Genomic DNA, 18,894 nt, shown 5'->3' on the forward strand with positions numbered 1-18,894 from the left:
GATAGTATGAAGGTTTCTCATAAATTTAAAAATAGAGTCACCATATGATCCAGCAATCTCACTTCTGCATATATAGCCAGGGAAATTCCAAGCAGAACCTCAAGGAGATATTTGCGCACCCATGTTAATTGCAGCATTATTCACAACAGTCAAGAGGTAGAAGCAACCCAAATGTCCACTGACAGATGAATGGATAAAGTGTGATACATACATACAATACATACCTATATTACATATTATAGAGTCTTAAAAAAAATTCCTGTCACATGCTACGACATGGATGAACATTGAGGACATTAGGCTAAGCAAAATAAGCAGTCACAAAGGGACAAGTACTGTATGATTTCACTCATATAGAATATCTAAAGTAATAAAAGTCATAGAAAAAGAAAGCAAAAAGGTAGAAGCTCACCAAAGGCTGAGGGTGGATCAGTGGGGAGGGGGCAGTATTTATAGGTATCGAGTTTTAATTTTGCAAGATAAATTTCTAGAGATCTGTTATATAAAAGTAAATATACTTAACATTACTGAACTATACACTTAAAAATGGTTAAGATGGCCAATTTTATGTTTTTTGCCGCAATTTAAAAAGATTGATATAGAACCTATTCCTGATATATTAAGTGAAAAAGGAAAATAGGTGAATGGTATAGCAGAGCACAATCGCTTATAAAATACCTTGTAAGCCTTATAAAATACATCAGGGTAATACACCAAAACATCAACATTTATTAACTCTGTGGTCTAGGGCTATAGGTCTTCATTATTTCTTTTATCTGTAGTTTCTAAATGAACTTATGAAAATTTTTAAGGACTATGAGGGGTCACAAAAACACAACGCTGGCCTTATGAATAGACATTAGTGCTTTCTTTATTGCCATTTTAGATCTAACTTTTTTTTTTATCACAACTATTTTTTTTTAAACATCTTTATTGGAGTATAATTGCTTTACAATGTTGTGTTAGTTTCTGCTGTATAACAAAGTGAATCAGCTATACGTTAGATCTAACATTTTAAAGGCATGTTTCAACTACGTAGATCTGGCCAGAAGAGAAGCTCTATATCAGTACTGAAAATATGAAAAGATCCATTGGGGATGACTGAATTTTGAATAGTGACTTCTGCACAAAGGATCCATCACATAGCAGTTGTGCTCTACGCAGCTGTTGAGGAATTAAAACTATGCTAATACTCCTCCCGACTCTGTGTTCATAATGAAACCAAAAAAACTGAGAATATGGGTAAATTACTAATTCATTTTTAACTGTTTAGCCATCTCATAAAATTTGCCCAGAAAGTGCCTACTGCGAATCTGGAAGATGTTTTGCCGCTGGCTGAAGGTATTACTACAATCGTCTCCAAGTGCTGTGAGTCTGCCTCTGAGGACTGCATGGCTAAGGAGGTAAGAAAATCGTCATCATCACGAGCCACATACTGAGTGGCAGGCATTCTCCTAAGCAGCTTTCTACATGCATCATCTCAATGAATCCTCATATGTATCCTATGAAATTTAAATATATTGTTAACTCAATTTTACAGATGAGGAAACAGAAGATTAGCAAGGATTAATACTTTGAAGTCATACAACTAGCAAGTGGCAAAGTCCACACACAAGGACAAGATTCTGATTCCCAAGACCTTACTCTACCTACAGAGCCCAATGCAGATCTACTAGTCATATATAGTTAAGTTTAAATTAAACTTCAACTTTGGTAACACTAGCCACTTTTCAAATGCTCAGTATTGCACAGTACAGATAGAAATTATTTTTCATCATTCATCATCTGTTCTATTAGACAACACTACAACCATTATTAAAAGTGTCTAATGTTTTTGTTATGTCTATTAAAATTTGATAGTCATCCAAATTTCTCACCTTTCATTTATATAATCCTTTCAAGTAGATACAAATTTGAACTGTTACTTAAATAAAAGTCACTACATGTCTGTGGACCTCTTTAGAAATAGATACTTTGTTACCTGGCCTTTTTTCATTAAGGATACCTGTCTGTGTCCATAGGTGTTTCTCTATAACCTGACTTATAATGGCTAAGTGGGACTCTATGTATGTATTGCATATGCTGCATTTATCTACCTAGATATGCCATCTTTTTATTTTTTTTTTATTTTTTTTTATTTTTTTAAAGGGAGAGTTTTTTTTTTTTTTTTTTTTTCCCAAGGATTTTTCTTATTTATTTATTTATTTATTTATTTTTGGCTGTGTTGGGTCTTCGGTTCGTGCGAGGGCTTTCTCCAGTTGCGGCAAGCGGGGGCCACCCTTCATCGCGGTGCGGGGACCGCTCTTCATCGCGGTGCGCGGGCCTTTCTCTATCGCGGCCCCTCCCGTTGCGGGGCACAGGCTCCAGACGCGCAGGCTCAGCAATTGTGGCTCACGGGCCCAGCTGCTCCGTGGCATGTGGGATCTTCCCAGACCAGGGCACGAACCCGTGTCCCCTGCATTAGCAGGCAGACTCTCAACCACTGCGCCACCAGGGAAGCCCGCCATCTTTTTATTTAACCAGTCCCCTTTTATTGGATTTAGGTTGTTTCAGTTTAATATGTTAAGCAATGCTGCCCTAATAGCCTTATAGCTAAATCTTCCCTTCACCCATAATTATTTTCTGAGAGTAAATGCGTGGAAATCAGATTGTATACTTTAAGACTCTTAGTACACATTGATAAAATGCCCTCCGCAAATGTTCTATCAACGTACCTTGAAAGAGCATTCACACTGACTTTTGTAAGCCTTTCTTATTTTTAATTAGACTAACTAGGAAACTAACAATGCACAAACTCACATTTGTTTTTGTAGCTGCCTGAATACACAGTAAAAATCTGTGACAACTTATCCACAAAGAATTCTAAGTTTAAGGACTGTTGTCAAGAAAAAACACCCATGGACATTTTTGTGTGCACTTACTTCATGCCAGCTGCCCAAAACCCCGACCTGCCAGATGTCAAGTTGCCCACAAACAAAGATGTGTGTGATAAAGGAAACACCAAAGTCCTGGATCAGTAAGTAGGGTTGATCTAATTTGACAGTATTGATATTCACTAGCATTAAGTGACAAAGAAATTAAAATGGGAAGAAATGGTAAGCCTTTATCTGTTTTCCTCCAGTTAAAAACTAAAATAAACCATTGGTTGCGTAGACTGAGTTGCATGAATTATGAGTACGTGCATACTTGAGGTGTAAAAATATTTCTTAATTAAGTCAACAGGCCCCAAAATCAATTACCAGTATTAGAGAGCAGGATTTAGACTGAATTTGGATTGAAACTAATTTATATTTGTCTAAGTACTCATTGTTTTCATAAATGCATAAACAAAGGGATGAGACAATGGAAGAATTTACACAAACTACTTTCACAGAAAAGCTACCTAAGTTACTCACTTGATGCTTTATATAGGGTTCATTGTATTATAGTTGCATAAAGGACAGTTCCATAGGCATTTGAAGTAGATCTGTTTATATATAAATACATAAACAAATTTATATGTAGTACATACAGCATTTTACTTGAGTTAAATTAACTAGTTACAATAGCTTCAAAGCAACTGTTAATAATTTGCATTCAAATGAGAATATTGATTTTAACTTCAAACCTGTTGATTTGGAGTCAATTTTAATTAAATCTTATTTTTAATTAAGAAGGCAGGTATTCTGCCTTAATAGATGTCAAATTTCAAAACATGACATGCCTACACAAATCTACCCATGTTAAAGAGTGTTATCTCCTTTCTCTTTCATGCCAGGTATACGTTTGACCTAAGTAGGAAGACTCATATTCCAGAAGTATTCCTCAGTAAAATACTTGAGCCAACCCTGAAAAGCCTTGATGAATGCTGCCACTCTGAAGACTCTACTGCCTGTTTCAATGCTAAGGTACAATGTGCTACCGTTTCTTTATCAACTTTGCTATAGATCAAGGGTTGGCAAACTGCAGCTCATAGGGCAAATCTGTCCTGGTGTCTGTGATCTAAGAATGGTCTTACATTTTAAAATGCCCTAAAAATAATATTTCATTATGCATGAAAATTTATTATATAAGACTCCAACATCAGTGTTCATAAAGTTTCATTGACATATAGCTCTACTTATTGTTTATGGCTGCTTTTTTGCCATGGTGGCAGTTGGTAGGTACAGCAGAGACTGTATAGGACTTACAAAGCTTAAAATATTTACAATCTGGTCTTACGTAGAAAATGTTAGCCAATATCTGATAGAGATAATAAACACTCATCTTGATACATTGCATGGAGTTCTGATTTCACATCTCCCTGAACAGTGTTTCAAGACAAATAATTGTTTTCTTACAGGGCCCTCAATTGACGAGAGACCTATCTTCTTTCATTGAAAAGGGACAAGAACTGTGTGCCGATTATTCAGAAAACACATTTACTGAGTACAAGAAAAAGTAAGGGACTTGTTCTGGCTGATTCCTCCAAATTTATCGATAATAGTAGCCCAGTACTGCTATTTGAAGCAGAGCTGAAGACTTTAGATGTGCTAAGTCAAAAAGGAAGGCATGGGCTTCCCTGGTGGCGCAGTGGTTGAGAATCTGCCTGCCAATGCAGGCGACACGGGTTCGAGCCCTGGTCTGGGAAGATCCCACATGCCGCGGAGCAACTGGGCCCGTGAGCCACAACTACTGAGCCTGCGCATCTGGAGCCTGTGCTCCGCAACAAGAGAGGCCGCGATAGTGAGAGGCCCGCGCACCGCGATGAAGAGTGGCCCCCGCTTGCCACAACTAGAGAAAGCCCTCGCACAGAAACGAAGACCCAACACAGCCAAAAATGAATAAATAAAAATTAAGTGAAACTCTTTATAAAAAAAAAAAAAGGAAGGCATTCCTTTATAAATAAGTGTTAACACTAAAATAATAGGCCATAATAATGAAAAGTTTTACTGGTTTCCTGGAAAATCTCTGTTGAGAAGATCATGTCATTCTCAACTTTATTAACTTCTTAGATTCATTTCCAATCATTTTGAACAACACAGATCAAGTAAGCACAAATACAACCCCACAAAAGGACCTTTATAAAGAATCCCAAAAGGATGACACCTTCTTCAGTGACCCCCATGAAGTCTACCTTAACAAAGCTCTAAAAGAAAAAAAGCTGTGAAATCCTTAAGTTCAAAATAGTTATTTCCCAGTTATCAGGAAATTACATAATTAATAGATTATGGAGGCGTTATAGAATGTTACAGATAATGTAAGATTAAGTTCTCTGCCAACAGTTTTGAACTCCAGGATTACCCGGGGCAACTGAGTGATAATTTATATAATCTCAATACATTAAAAATGTTAATGCAGTAAAATTGACATTTTGAGTTTTGAAAGTAGAGAAGATTGAAACGATTGCGTCTAGGTATTTACAATCCCATACGTGCCCTTTTTCTCCCTATCCTGTGAGTTCCTTCTGGTCTGACTTGCTTTCCCTCCCAGCTGGGACCAACTCTTTTCAATAATGCTTTTATAAGCAGGCTATCCCCCTCACCCTCTTGGACTTTCCCTGTATCCATCTTACTAATCCCAACTCCAGATAAACTTGGGTCTCTACTACTTCCCAATCCCACCACTGACTGGGCTGGCAAGTATTTCTTGGAGAAAGTCGTAAACCAGGCTGAGTCATAAACCATTATGAGGGTAGAGAGTTACCAAGATCATAGACCAATCAAACTGGGAGAGAATCAAGAGAATTCAGATCCTAGCACCGTCTTGAAAGGGAGATAGTTAATAGTAGAGCTAAAAACAAGAGCCAAAGTTTCTAACCTTTCTTGTGTTTTCTAGCATAGGTAGTTAAGAAGTAGGCAAACTGAAGGGAAAATTACATAAAATGAGGTAGAATACATGAAGGTGACAAAGTCCTGTAAGGGAAGTATTCTTCGAGGAGTTTGAAATCTAGAACTTGAGAGAAGATGAAAGGTCAAGGAGAATAGAGGAGGAAGTCATCCATGCTGATTGATGCAACTGAGCGAATGAAAGGGGAAAGGCGGGAATTCAAATTCAGCAACAGTTTGTATGTTTACTTTCATGACCTAAAGGGACAGGTTTCACTTTCTAATCTCAAATTGAGGCACTAAAAATCATTCCACAGATATTAAGTTTTCTTAAGAAGGGCAACTATATTTTCCTTTTTTGTTGCTAAAGATCTGAAGTGGCTATCATTTTGCACTAGACATGTTTATAAAACACATCTAGTAAAACTTTACATAAAATTGGCCTTTCAGACTGGCAGAGAGGCTAAGAGGAAAACTGCCTGATGCCACAGAGACAGAACTCGAAGAACTGGTTGCCAAGCGCTCAGACTTTGCCTCCAAGTGTTGTTCTATAAACTCACCTCCTCTCTACTGCAATTCAGAGGTAAGAAAATTTAACCCTCTACTTATCACTGCATAGTATTAAGAACTTATATAGTAAGATTTACTCATTTGTTATTGATTGCCTGTCCTATTCATGGGGAAATGTTTTGTTGGCCTTTTCAGATGCAGTAATCCATTTGTTTATATCCTCCATTTGACCCATTATTCTCCAGCAGTCATTTCAGAATGCTATATTAGAATAGTCAAAAAAGGTAAAGAGAGCACTCCATTTCACTTTACAGCTAATTTGGAGGTATTAGTGACAATTCCAAGAATTTTGATGTCTCACCCATTCTATTTCTGGAATATAGAGGCAGGGTTAAAACCACTCTATGCCATACCAAAATAGTATCTTCCTTTGCTCACCTCTTTCTAAAGTTCATGTTATTAAGTTGTATCCCTTTTGGCCGGATTTAACTATTGTTGGTTTTGTTGTCTATTGGGAAGGAAACATTTATGATCTATTTTGGACCCATCATTTTTGCCTTTACATAAAAATAATTTAACTACAGTGTAAAAGTTAATACTACTTAGGCCAGTGATTTAATGCCAATCAGAAGTCCTTTTCTATAAGTTAAAGAATTTTTTCGAGAACTTACATGAAATTTTGTTCATTTAAACCGTTAAAGCAACAAAGCCTGGTTTCATTTTGTTATTATTTTTCTATTCTATTTCTATTACTATTCTATTAGAGCACATTTGATAATATCCAAGAACTTAATAAAAATCACAAAAGTTTATGTGTCAGAAGAAAACCTTGAAGCTCATTTAGTGTAATTTTTTACTCAGTTAATCCCTTCCACAGGTCATTCAGCTTCCATTTAAATACAGTCAATTTATTTTCTCCTAGAGGTAGACTATTTCACTGCCCGGTAGCTTCATTTATGAGAACATTTTTCTATAAACTAAACCATGATACTCCCCTCATTTCTACTGAGTCTAGTCTGGCTTTCTCTACCAACTAGAAAATGTCTTTTCTCTCTTCTCAGTAGAGGCTCTTTTATATTTGAAGTGGTTTTTGGAAAGTTAGACTGTGAAAAGCTGTTTGTGCCTTTGTTTTTGTTCTTTTAAGTTTTGGGTTATACCTACCAATTCTCTTAATGTTTTAGTGAAGTTTTGGGTTTCACCGTATACTGCTAAACAAAGCCTTAAATTAACAAATCAAGCTACATCATGTTGTTTGTCTTTCTTCTCTATACCCTTGAAGATTCTGATTTCTCCTCCAATTTCCATGTATACACTCCAATCCCAAACCTATTTGCCAACCTTGTTTGTAATAATTTGTAAAGTCAGAATTCCAGATGAAAAGGGTACAGTACAATAAAAGCCTGTTCTTTAAATTCTGCTGAGAAATATATCATGTTCACCTTTCATTAAAATTCAAAACAAGTAAGATTCTAAACAAAAACTGAAAGAGTTGGAGTATTAGGATATTTTGGTCATTATCGGCATTAAAACATTTAGCATAAGGCAACTAAATCGAACAGTTCCTTCCTGGACTACCAACTGGCTTTGGGTAATATAAATAGCTGCTTAGGCTGCCTTTTCCAGAAGGGGAAAAATAAAAAAAAAAAAAGTCACCTTACCTAAAAGGTGTTTTCTATCAGCAGAATTTGCTCTGACGGCCTCATGCAGTCATCAAGAAAAAAAAAGCCTAAATCCTTTTCTTATATTCTGTCAAAAATACCACTTCTGTAACCCGTCTCTAGTCCCATCATCTGTTCATCCAGCTACACACTTTTCTTTTTGACCTCATCCGAGACAAACTGAGCTTTATGCACGAAGCACATGCTTCCTTCAAGCCTCTTGCTTTTCATTTCTCTAATCTGCTTTTCACTATATTTTTCATTATAACACATTGCCATTTTAAAACTTTATTTTCAACAATCATGATGAGAAGGCAGTTTTGTAATGTTCTATTTTCTTGCTTTATAACCAGTAAATTTATAGCAGTGCTGCTTCTGAGTAGCCAGACTTTCCGTAATTGCTAAAGAACAGTGAGAGGAATGGAGTTGAGATACTCATGAACATTTGATTATTTAGAGCCCTCGGACGTTAGACCCTCTGGTGTTTGTTAGCCTTTTTGATTGTCTTTCTACATTAATCTCATTGTGAGGTAGGTGTGCTCACCTCTGCTTTCTGACTTCAATCTGCTAGAACAGCATTCACTTTAATTCTCAATGCTTAGTGTAAATATTTGTCCCATTTACCCTATAATTTGGATTATAATTTATCATTAAATTTATCATTTAATCTCCTTGTCCAAATGCTTGACAGTTTCTTTTCCTTATAAGTAGTGCCCATCTACTACATTCTCTCCAAGTCATTTATATCCAGGGATCCATTTCTGTCTGCCATTCTAAATATACTTGGCACAGTTGCTAGAAGAGTGGCAGAAGGGGCCTCTGAACCATACTAAATCAGTGTTTCATTATGTGGTCATCTACCCCTACCTACCCTCACCCTGATCTTGAAATGATCAGGAAACAGAACCATCAGTGTAATTTTCTTTTGGCTCTACCATGGCACTCAGAACTGGTCCATTTTTATTTTCCATAGAGGCCCACTGACTGTAGAAAAACTTACAACTGCAAAATTAGACTTGATTTTTATTTCTCTCCATCATTCAGGCAAGGCATCCCTGTTCATTCTTCTGAAAACTCATTACTATGCTATCCCTAAGATGTCCCAACAGATTTCCCAAAGTTTTCAGAAAGCCACTGTTATGTGCTGGAGTTGATCATTAAAATTTCGAAGACAGTCAAATGCAAATAGCCAAGAGAAGCTGGGCAAAGAGGAGACTGACTCTTCCTCTCTCATCCCCTTCACCTCCCTCTCTCCCTCCCCTTGTCTTCTCTCCCATACTTCAGGAAAAATTGTTACATCTCTCAGTATAAGTAGATTTTATAATCCTCAGTGTCATAGCTAGCAATTATTAAACCATTTCTATTTGTTAAGCAGAATATTAATAGCTTTACATGTATTTATAGAATGATCTAAAACAATTCTAAATGTTAGGTAACATTTTAATTCCCCTTTTACACATGGGTTGAGTGAGATATAGAGATTATATAAGGAAAATCATAAGTTTATTTCATGAGTCCGTTACTGTCACTCCATGTCATTGTCAGAATTCAGCCCTAATTTAGCTAATAATGACAAAGGCAAATTACCGATACTGGAAAACTATTAATTACTGACTGAAAATCCAAAATTATTGTTAAAATAGCAAACATGATACCAGGTCAGTAGTATCACTCTGAATTCCATTCATCCCACTTCCTTGGAAGCTTCTTTCATTAGTTACACTCTTTTGTTTCAACAATACCTTTTTAATGATTCTAATTTAAAGTTACTTATCTCCTGATCTTAAAAAACTAAGATACTTTAGACACTACTCCCTATCTACTTTTCTTCTTCCCTTACAGCCAAGATTCTTGAACAGTATATACTCTCATTCCTTACACCTCTTATTAATTCCTCCACCCTTTGCAGTATGGCTTCTGATGCTACCATACCACTAATGGCAAAGTCACACTGAAATCTTCTTGCTAAATCTAATAAACATTTTTCAGTCCTTATCTTACCAGCCTTCTCTGCAAAACACTTGATACCCACAATTATTTTTCTTCTTGAAACAACTGTCATCTGCATTATCATATTCTATCTTTTTCCTTCTGACTCTTCCCTTCTTACTCTCTTCAGTATTGTCTTCCTCTTCTACCTATCCCTTAAGTTTCCATGTTTTCCAGAGTTTTTCCTTGATCTTCTTCACTTTTCATGACATGACATTTCCCCTGAGTGTTCTCATCCATGGACATGCCTTCAATCTTCAAATCTCTACCTCTAGCCAGAATCTCTCCCCTCAGCACCAACATTTTTATCCAACTGTCCATGGGGTCTCTCTTGTCCCACAAGAAATTCAAACTCAACATGCCCTAGGTCTTTCCCTTAAAACCCCCTCTTATTTCCGAAATGTATAAATATTATCATCATTCACACATTGTCTAAAATGGAATCCTTGACTTCGATATACATTCAACTAAATTCCAAATCCTATCAATTCTAACTCTTCAATAGCTCTCAGTAGATACCTTCTTCTACATTATCAGTACTTTTAGGCAATCTTTTGCCGGGATTACAACCTTGGTCTCCCATCTCCAGTCTTCCTCCAGTGCCTCACACCCAATTCCATCTCTATACTGAGGTCAAAATAACCTTTGCAAAGCACAAAAGGGTTAATACATTCTAATTGCTCTCCGTTGCTTCTAAATTGAAGTCCAATTTTTTTTTTAATCAAAGAATTTGGACCCTTGGTTTCCTCTCCAAACTGATCATTACTTCTTGTTCCTCTTGTGTTGGTTCTCCTGAACTACTTGCAATTTTTCAAGTACATTAAACTTGCTCTTACCTCAAGGTTTTGCACCTAATGACTCATCCCAGATTGCCCTATTCGCACCCTCTAACATGGCTCAATCTTTCATTAAGATTCTGAATTCAATTTAGACACCACTTCCTCTGGGAATCCTTCCCTGGCACCCAAGCTGTTATGCCTTAACATTCAGTGCACACCCAATAATTAGCACCTATTAACTATTGTCATTTTTTTCCTTGTCTTTTTTCCTGGAATACTGTAAACTCTTCAAGAGCAGGGACACTGTAAAACTAAATAAGGATGTGAAGGATGGTCAATTAAAAGTTCAATATAAAACTGCATTTTGACAAGAACCCTTTCCTCTAAACAAGGTTCAAAAAAATTTGTTATACCTTCTGAAATGACCTACTAGTCTACAAACAAAACACTCCATGATTTAAATAATTTTTTTCATTTCAGATTGATGCTGAAATGAATACCCTACAGTCCTGATGCATGTGTATTGTCTTAGGTAAGTACGGTTTTTACAGGCAGCAAAGAACCCAGCTTTGTACAATGTATTTTTAAAATCATAATGGGAAGGAGACTATTTGTCCAAATTATTCTAACAGTTATTTAAAGTCATTTTATGAGACTATTTTATGAGATGAGATATTAAGCATATGGAAAAGTCAAGGAGCTTAACACAAGTATATACGACCAACTTCTGACAAATTTAGGACTAGAATTCAGATCCCCAGCCTGGTACTATATCCATCTTAACCTCACATCTAAGATAATGACAGTATAGAGATCATTCCAGGGGTTTTAATGCATTCAATAGAAAAAACTGAGTTTGAAGACAGAGACCATCAAGTCTTAAAGATAACATGGCAGGATTCTCAGAAGGAAAGCGGCATTCCTCAAATTAAAGCAACACTGTTGAAATAGTACCACTTGCTTCTTTCAGATATTACATTTTCACCCATTAAAAAATGCCTGATAAAGATATTAAAAGTACAAAATAATTTCGATAGAACTCCATACTTTAAACTGAAGGTGACCTCAACTGTGCACATTTCTACAAAAATATTTTCTCTCTAGGTTTAATTGTATTCATTTTAAAGATATTGCTTCTGAAATTTAAAAAAATGATTTTAAAAAGTGGTTTTGGTTTATCTCAGATCTTAAACAGGCTTTTCAATGATGTAAAATTTTAACTTTGCTGATTTACTGACATCTTTTCCTAAAATATTATGGAAGCAAAAGCCTTTGACTAATGAAATTCAAGCTTCCAACTATCAACAATATGAATCATTAGAAACAGCAAAAGAAAATTAACATTCTGAGAGGCACTGCAATGCACATGATCAAGGAAACTCATTTTTGGAATCACCCAATCTGGATTAGAATCCCCTCTCCATCTATCTTTATAAATTTAAATTATACTGCCTAGAGCTCAGTTCCCTTTTCTGTAAGAAGAAAATTGTAATATCTACCTCTCAGCATTGTTGTAATGATTAAGTGAAATGATTATGCATATAAAATTCCTAGAAAATAGTAGCAGTAATACTAGCAAAGTTGTTACTGCTGCCGCTTCTACTACTGATACAACTGTCGACTGAAGAAAAACATACAACCTGAAAGTTGTGAGTTATGTTTTATTCGGGGACCTTACTGAGGACTATAGCCCAGGAGACAGCCTCTCAGATAGTTCTGAGGAGGTAAGGGAGGAGTCAGGATATATAGGAGTTTTTTTGCTGAAAAAACAAACATTAAGTTGAACATCAAAGATTATTGCTAATCACAAAGAACAGACAACTCAATTTAATGATTTTAGTTATTTTCTATTATATGGGAAGGTGCAAGAATCTGGGGTCATTGAGATTACTGCTTTAGATATGCATAGGGCCAGCATCCAGAACACGGAAAGTTTTCTGTTTTTCTCCATCCTGAATTCCCCTCAGGGCACACTGTCAGGACAGCTGCAGTGTCTGATGGCAGGCAACATTTATTGTTTATTGGCATGGCAGGCAACATTCTTTGTCCGCAATATGAATCTAAACTAAAACAAGTTTCCCTGCCTATATATTCTTGTGCTTTTGCATATGAATATTGTGTCTTAAAGGGAAAGTAAGTTCACTGAACTATTTCTGGAGAAAAAGGCTAAAGGCCACACCTGAAACTAATACGTTATGTCACTTATACCTCAATTAAAAAATTAAAAGCCAAGTTACTTGAGTATAAATATTCTAGAGTTAAAAATAGTATCTGGTCTCTGTTGCTGCTAAACTAATCGTTTTCCCTCATTTAAATTAATTCGGTCTCCCTTCATCTCAATCCACATATAATCTATACAGAGTTAAAATCCCAATACACAACATTACCTCACCTCCCACCCTTCGAGGTAGCCCTAGCCTTAATAAGAATTCGGGTTGTTTGGAAAGCCATATAACTTCGCCTTTGAATTTGTTTTCACCAGATTATGTTATTCTCTAGGAACTCAGTGCATTTTTTGGTGTCTCATGTATATTCATATTCTTTCAGTCCCTGGGAGCACAAATTGAAAAAGAGAGTATTTTAAGGAAAGGTAACACTAATTTGATGGATTAAGATTTTAACCTAACAACTTTCTGAAATATTTAATGCTAGCTAAGTCAACACGTAAACTTTTTTTCAGTGACAGATTAACGAAGGGTTCTAATAGACTGATTCTTCTGGTTCTAGTCATTATCTTCTATAAATATTTTATCATTTCTCCCACATTAGTCAATATTTTTCTATGGCCTTTAATTAGTCCTTCAATTTCTGCATCACTCAATTGTTTGGCCACCCAAACATATTTTGATCAGCTAGAAGGAAGCCCTAAAAATCACTCACATATCCTTCCATAGGTTTCAAGCTCTATTTTACCCACTGCCTGTTTATTATAATCACAATCTGCAATTATAAAGGGTTGTTATATTTGGAGCAGTTATGTGGCTTTGAAAGAGCAAATTATACCTTGTTCACAAGGTTGTGGGACTGGGGCACTTGATGTCTAGAAATAATGATGCCATAACCTAAAAGTTCTATTAGGTTTCTAGAACACAGCCAGCAGATCATGATTCTTGAGTTCCAGGTAGAATTCTGTAGCTCTGTAGGACAATCCTGGATTCATTTAATTATCAGCAGTTGTGAGCTGCTCTGAATCCAGCACTTGACTTTGATTCCAAACTAAGTAGTGAGCACTTGTCTTCCCTCCCCCCTCTCCCCATAGACCAGCCTTTTCTTCTTATCTTAAATTGCTCTATAATATATCCAAGTTCTTCTACGGTTTTTCTTACTCTAACAATTATGCTCTTGATGACAAAAGTGGCACATTATTTAGCGTGAAGCAGTTCCTAAATCCATTAAACTAACTTTGGCTGGCTATGTATTTTTCACTGAAAGCCCACCCCACTCTAGAGATTTCAACAGCTTGTAGAAGCTGAAGCCTTTGTCTCAAGGTGTTCCCATCCTTAGGTACACCCACAACTCATGTCTTCCACTCAACAGCTTGATGCTATTTCATTCTTAACTAAAGTCTTTTTATAAACCTGACTTGTCATCTTGACAGTTATTGGGCCCCTCGATCAATTTCTTCTAACCCCCAAGTTGATTGTGACCACATTTGCATGCCCCATTGGAGAAGGAATTACTGTCTTTTAATAAATCCCACAAAGCCAGTTATCTTTTTCCTTCAGCTTTGGAAACAATTAGTGTTCCTTGGGTTGCCAACAGATAAAGGAGTTAGCTCATGCTGCAGAATCGAGTCAGAGGGAAAATGCTACTAGAATCACACTCAGCACAACTAGGTGCTGACACCACGAGAGAAACATATGAGGGAGGCATGGAGGTGTCTCCTTTCTCATCCTCACTCCAAGGCATAAACTCATTGGGTCAATGAAAGATGGAATTTCTTGCACTGTGCAAATAGAATTATGATACAACTCTGCTGTAGTGTCTTGGAAAAGAAAATAAGCCAGGGTGAGACACATCTGCTTCATTACAAAGTAGAAGGTGATTTGATTAAAACCTCACACTCAGTGAGTTACTAAAATAACGACTGAACTATTATCTCAGTCCCATGACTGAGGGGCCTCATGTGCACTGGTTGCTTTTTTTCACTCTGGCAGTGATTATTCATACTCATACATCAGAAACTTACATACACCATTAGTTCAAAGGAAAAAAAAACTGTATGATGTACCTTAGCATAACAGTGACGGCTTTATATTCAGGCCTCGGGAATTTCTTACATTGACTCTGGACCCATCAGGTGGGCTGAAGTGGATACACGGGTCACGCTAGACAGGTTTATCTCTATGCATAATAACCTGACCTTATATGCATCTGTTGAACTGTAACAGGATGATTGTCGTCCATTAGCTCTGGTTTTCTAACATTTATTTCCATTATTCCCACAGACCTAGAGCTGGAACCACTCTGGGAATGACATCTGACAGCCTAACCTAAGCAAAACCAGAGTTCCTAGGGAGACAACTAGGATACTCCCTGCTTGTTATCAGCTGCAAGAGCCTCGTACTATTGTTAATGTTGAGTATGATGATCTGTTAACAAAATAAATTGAACTACAATGCAAACCATAAATGCTACTGAGCATGATGCTACCGTGTTGATCTCCAGCACTCTTCCTGTGACCTTCACAAAGACACTACAGGAGGCAGCCTCAGCCTCACAAGCCCCTGCTTTTTTCTAGATTTGCTGTGTCCTAAAAGATTCACGGCATACGCATCCACTTTACACTTCCCAGCACACTGAGCTCCATGCCTTGATCGCTTCTCAGGCTTAATATGTACCATTAAGAAAAAGTTAACAGCCTTCTACCATAAATAGCCCGGAATAGCTCACTTCTTAAAGAAAAAATTTGTTTTTAATTAAAGAAAAAGCAGCCCCCTGAGGATACCTTCTTGCTCCCAGCTGCAAGTTGTACGCCATTAATTAGGTAGTATCTGCCTGGCAAAAAGAAAATCTTTGGAGCCTGAACAAGTTTATTGTTGCTAAAGACCAGTCCTCAGAGCAATTTATTGGGTCAAAGTTCCAAATACAATGATTTCAGCTGAATTCAATTTACCGTATATACACTATAAGATGTTCTTTCTATGTGCTTGATTTGCCCATGGAAACTGAAGGTGTTCTAACTCAACAGATTTTGCTTTGAAAGAAAGATTATGTTTTCAGAATAAATACTCCTCTGAAACCAATACAAGCCAAGGAAAGCCTTCTATATTTATAGTTAACTGCTTCAAGGAATTGAAATTCATCTCGTGGTAGATGTAGAGTTTTATGGTAGAGACGAAGCATGTTTTAAAGCAAATATAACTGGAGTCATATTAACCATAATCATCCCTGGTCCCCTCTCAAGATTCTAAGTCCCAGCAGGTTGCATTTCATTAACTAAACCAAGATCAGGTGCTCAAGACTTCAGCTGCCAAGAACTGGGAAAGCCAATGCCTGCCCCTTGCAGCTTCTGTGGCAGAATGTGCAGTTCTACCCTCCCACAAAGATTCCAAGAGGGAAAATTAATCTCCAACAGGGAAGTTCTTTAGGTGATTCCATGAAGTAAAAAAGCAACAACCTACCCATTTCACTTGTAGGCAGCATTTTAGACCTTTTAAAGTCTATTTTTCATTTCTAAAATTAACTTGCTGAAGCTTCAAAACCAACTCTGAGAAGTAAACAGCATTGATAAAAGATATGAGGAATGAGACTCCATAAAGGTGGGTGAAGGGCCCAAGGTAGCAGAGTTAGTAGAAAACAAAGACAGCTTTCATTTCTAGCACACCAGGCAAGATTCATGGGCATACTTGAAGAATGTGCTCACTGATCAAATTAGTTTTGGAATCACAATGTAGTGTATGTCCCTTCAAGAGTTACAACTTACGGTACATAATTTATTACTGTCTACATTTAACCAGTGACCTCATTTCCTTTCAGTATGGCCCGGAATTATGGCTCTGTGAAATTAATTTTGAAAACTTCTGCTCTGCTCTTATCTGAGAGGTCACATTTACAAATTATTCATGAACTGCTTACAAACTGGTCCATTTTGATCACGTATTTTTATGCCTGACTAGGCAGACCTGGGTGTTTTTTTAATCACTGTTCAATAAATATTACATGATTGGTTGAAGTAGTGTTGTCATGGTTCCCCTGGATATATTTTCCAGCAAACTCTGAACACCTTTCACCATTTTTTAATATTAAGAATCACTGGCCCAAATATTCCATCATTTTAGTACAAGAATCTTAATTTTAGACTTTATACCCATAATTATGCCTGCATTTGTTCCATTTGGTAGGAAACAGATTTTTTGAGAAGATATTGCCAGAATTTATGCTTATTTCCTAAGTGCTTCCCAACATTAAAGAGACACTTCTGAATTTCCACCTACTACTATCAACCATAGCTGACTTTACTGGTTAATGTCTATTATATAAGTTGTCCTCAATTTTTCATACCTTACATATCACATTCCTTGAAAAACACTGGTCTGCATGGGAGAAACAAACAAAACAATACTTTGTTTCCAAGAATGAAATTCACAAACTCCATCAGTCAGGGTTTCTCCAAGAAAATAGAATAGGAGATAGAGAGATTGATTTATTATTAAAATTGACTTACACAATCGTGGAGCTGGGAAGTCCAAAGTCCGTAAGGCAGGCCAACAGCCTGGAAACTCACGCATGCCAGTCTTGAGGTAGAATTCGCCTCTGGGAAACCTCAGTCTTTGCTTTTAAGACCTTTGACTGATTGGCTGACGCCCACGCACATCATCAAGGATAATCTTTTTTTACTTAAAATCAGCTGGTGGGAGAGTTAATCACATCTACAAAATACCTATAGAAACATCTAGACTAATGTATGATTAAACAAAAAGGCACCATAGCCTAGCCAAGTTGACACCTGAAATTTAACCATCACACAAGCCTTCTGTTATTTTTGTGCCCTTTACAAGGTTTAAAGTCTTTCAAGTTGCAGTACTAACATCTTGTGTTTTTCTGGATGCCTAAGTCATCCCACAGGTGATTCTTAAACCATCACCTGGGAACCATCTCCTTAAATGGTCTACACAGGATTAGTGTATTAATACCTAACTGGAAATTCTTGGAAAACAAAGCTTCTTTTCGTGGAGATTTAAATTTTAAAACACAAGGGAACAGCTGTTCTATTATGTCAGTATGTAATATACTCTAATGAAGTGAGAATTTAATCAACTTAACTGTTTATCTCCATTTAGTGATAAATAGCTAAAAATAAACAAGAAGGCTCAGAAGGTTGACTTTTTAAGCCTCTGCTCTCCCTTTTGTGTACCTCTCCCCACCACGGAAGTCTCATCCCCACCCATCCTATAGACCAGTGATTCTCAAGCCTAGCCGCACATTAGAATCATCTGAAGAAGGGATCATCTGAAGGGAAACAAAACAGAACGGTGCCCAGGTCCCACCCCCTCTCTGAGATTCAGATTTAATCAGTCTTGATGGAAGCTGCTAGCCAAGACTGCAAATCACTGCTCCAGAAGCGTGGCGCCTCACCCCCTTAGAAAAAGGAAAGCCTCTGAGATCAACCAGTTAAGCACCAGTTGGCTAAGTGACTGATTGTACCGGAGAAGGGAAAATTTCTAACACTGCCTTATCTCAATCTGCTGTTGCATTTTGAAAATTCTGTCAAGTGTAGAATGAAATTTTCGTCTCTCATTATAGAAAACCCAGTCATAGATAATCAAGTCAAAAGATGGCCTTTCCCAGAAGCTATTTCATCCTTGTCCATTTCTTGCAGGATCTAAAGTACTCTTTTTCCCATTTGGCCAAGAAAGTACCTAATTGTTCTTTCCACCACACCCACCGCCACAAGGCTCTTAGTTTCATAATTTAAGCTTTTGTGGCAAATTCTGGTTTACAGTTAATGATAGGACCTACTTACTCATCCATAGATCAGGGGTTGGAGGTTCCTATGTTGCTTCTACCCCAGCAAGAAAGAATCATGTGGCTGTGTCCTCACTCTTCAATTATCAGAAGCATGGATCTTTTTTTTAAATTATTTATTTATTTATTTATTTATTTTTGGTTGCATCGTTCTGTCCCTTGTATGTTGCGCCATGAATAGCCTCAGGAGGGCATGGCCATTTC

At 37.0% G+C, this 18,894-nt stretch overlaps 1 protein-coding gene across 1 annotated transcript in view; it reads left to right on the top strand.

Annotated features, from left to right (window-relative positions):
• Positions 1–15,354, top strand: part of GC (GC vitamin D binding protein) — a 40,657-nt gene extending 25,303 nt beyond the window's left edge. Inside the window, exons 7-13 of the mRNA XM_007193579.3 lie at positions 1,274–1,403; positions 2,814–3,016; positions 3,758–3,887; positions 4,322–4,419; positions 6,237–6,369; positions 11,203–11,254; positions 15,171–15,354. Coding sequence (XP_007193641.2) covers positions 1,274–1,403; positions 2,814–3,016; positions 3,758–3,887; positions 4,322–4,419; positions 6,237–6,369; positions 11,203–11,235 — 727 coding nt within the window. The 3' untranslated portion in view covers positions 11,236–11,254; positions 15,171–15,354. The remainder of the gene's footprint in view (positions 1–1,273; positions 1,404–2,813; positions 3,017–3,757; positions 3,888–4,321; positions 4,420–6,236; positions 6,370–11,202; positions 11,255–15,170) is intronic.
• Positions 15,355–18,894: the final 3,540 nt, after the last annotated feature.

Source organism: Balaenoptera acutorostrata, chromosome 5 (genome assembly GCF_949987535.1).
Source record: "Balaenoptera acutorostrata chromosome 5, mBalAcu1.1, whole genome shotgun sequence".
Classification (NCBI taxonomy): Eukaryota; Metazoa; Chordata; class Mammalia; order Artiodactyla; family Balaenopteridae; genus Balaenoptera; species Balaenoptera acutorostrata.